This window comes from Suricata suricatta, chromosome 8, assembly GCF_006229205.1.
Source record: "Suricata suricatta isolate VVHF042 chromosome 8, meerkat_22Aug2017_6uvM2_HiC, whole genome shotgun sequence".
Lineage (NCBI taxonomy): Eukaryota > Metazoa > Chordata > Mammalia > Carnivora > Herpestidae > Suricata > Suricata suricatta.
The window spans coordinates 102,716,162-102,716,995 of NC_043707.1; the positions used below are offsets into that span (position 1 = coordinate 102,716,162).

Below are 834 nucleotides of genomic sequence, written 5' to 3' on the forward strand. Positions count from 1 at the left end.
CCACAGACCTTTGCTGGCCGGCGCCATGGCGCCTGGGGCGCTGGGCTCGCTGAGCAGCCGCTCGGCCTTCTCGCCACTGCAGCCCAACGCTAGTCACTTCGGGGCCGACGCCGGCGCCTACCCGCTGGGCGCGCCGCTCGGCCTCAGCCCCCTGCGCCTGGCCTATTCGGCGGCAGCGGCGCACAGCCGCGGCCTGGCCTTCATGGCTCCCTACTCGACCGCCGGCCTGGTACCCACACTCGGCTTCCGCCCGCCCATGGACTACGCCTTCAGCGACCTCATGCGCGACCGCTCGGCCGCCGCCGCCGCCGCGGTGCACAAGGAACCCACTTACGGCGGCGGCCTGTATGGGCCTATGGTCAACGGTGCCCCTGAGAAGCAGTAGGGCGAGCGGCCCGGAGTCCGGGCGGCCCCCGACGGGGACCTCAGCCTTCATCCCGCGGGCCGCAGGTCCCTCTTCACGCGGTGCGCCCTCTGCGACCCGGCTCGGGTCCTCTCGCTCAAAGGTGATTTTCAGTTTTGTTTTGGAAGGGTGGAGAGCTGAGCAAAAGGGAGCAACTACAGACGCAGGTGTTCTCAGAGGTGCGTGGCCCTGAACCCCTCCTCAAGGTTCCACCAGCCCTTCCAAAGGCAGAGAATTCTTGAGAATTCAGAGGCTGAGGCCGCCGCACACGCTCCAGCCTCTCCTTTTGCTGTGCTCATCCCGCCCGCCCGCTCTCCGGTGGATGGCAGGATAGTCCGAGAGTCTGTCTTCTGTGTCTCCCTCTCTTTATTAAAATTTTAAAAAATTACTCGCTCTAACAAATATAAATTTAGGATGTATAAATCTCTTGG

General features: G+C 63.9%; 1 protein-coding gene across 1 annotated transcript in view; it reads left to right on the plus strand.

Moving 5' to 3' along the window:
* Window positions 1-625, plus strand: part of DMRTA2 (DMRT like family A2) — a gene marked incomplete at its 5' end in the record, with an annotated part of 3,158 nt that extends 2,533 nt beyond the window's left edge. The window contains one exon of the mRNA XM_029945829.1: window positions 1-625. This exon is cut by the window's left edge and continues 709 nt beyond it. Within this exon, the coding sequence (XP_029801689.1) occupies window positions 1-385 (385 nt within the window).
* Between the last annotated feature and the right edge of the window lie 209 nt (window positions 626-834).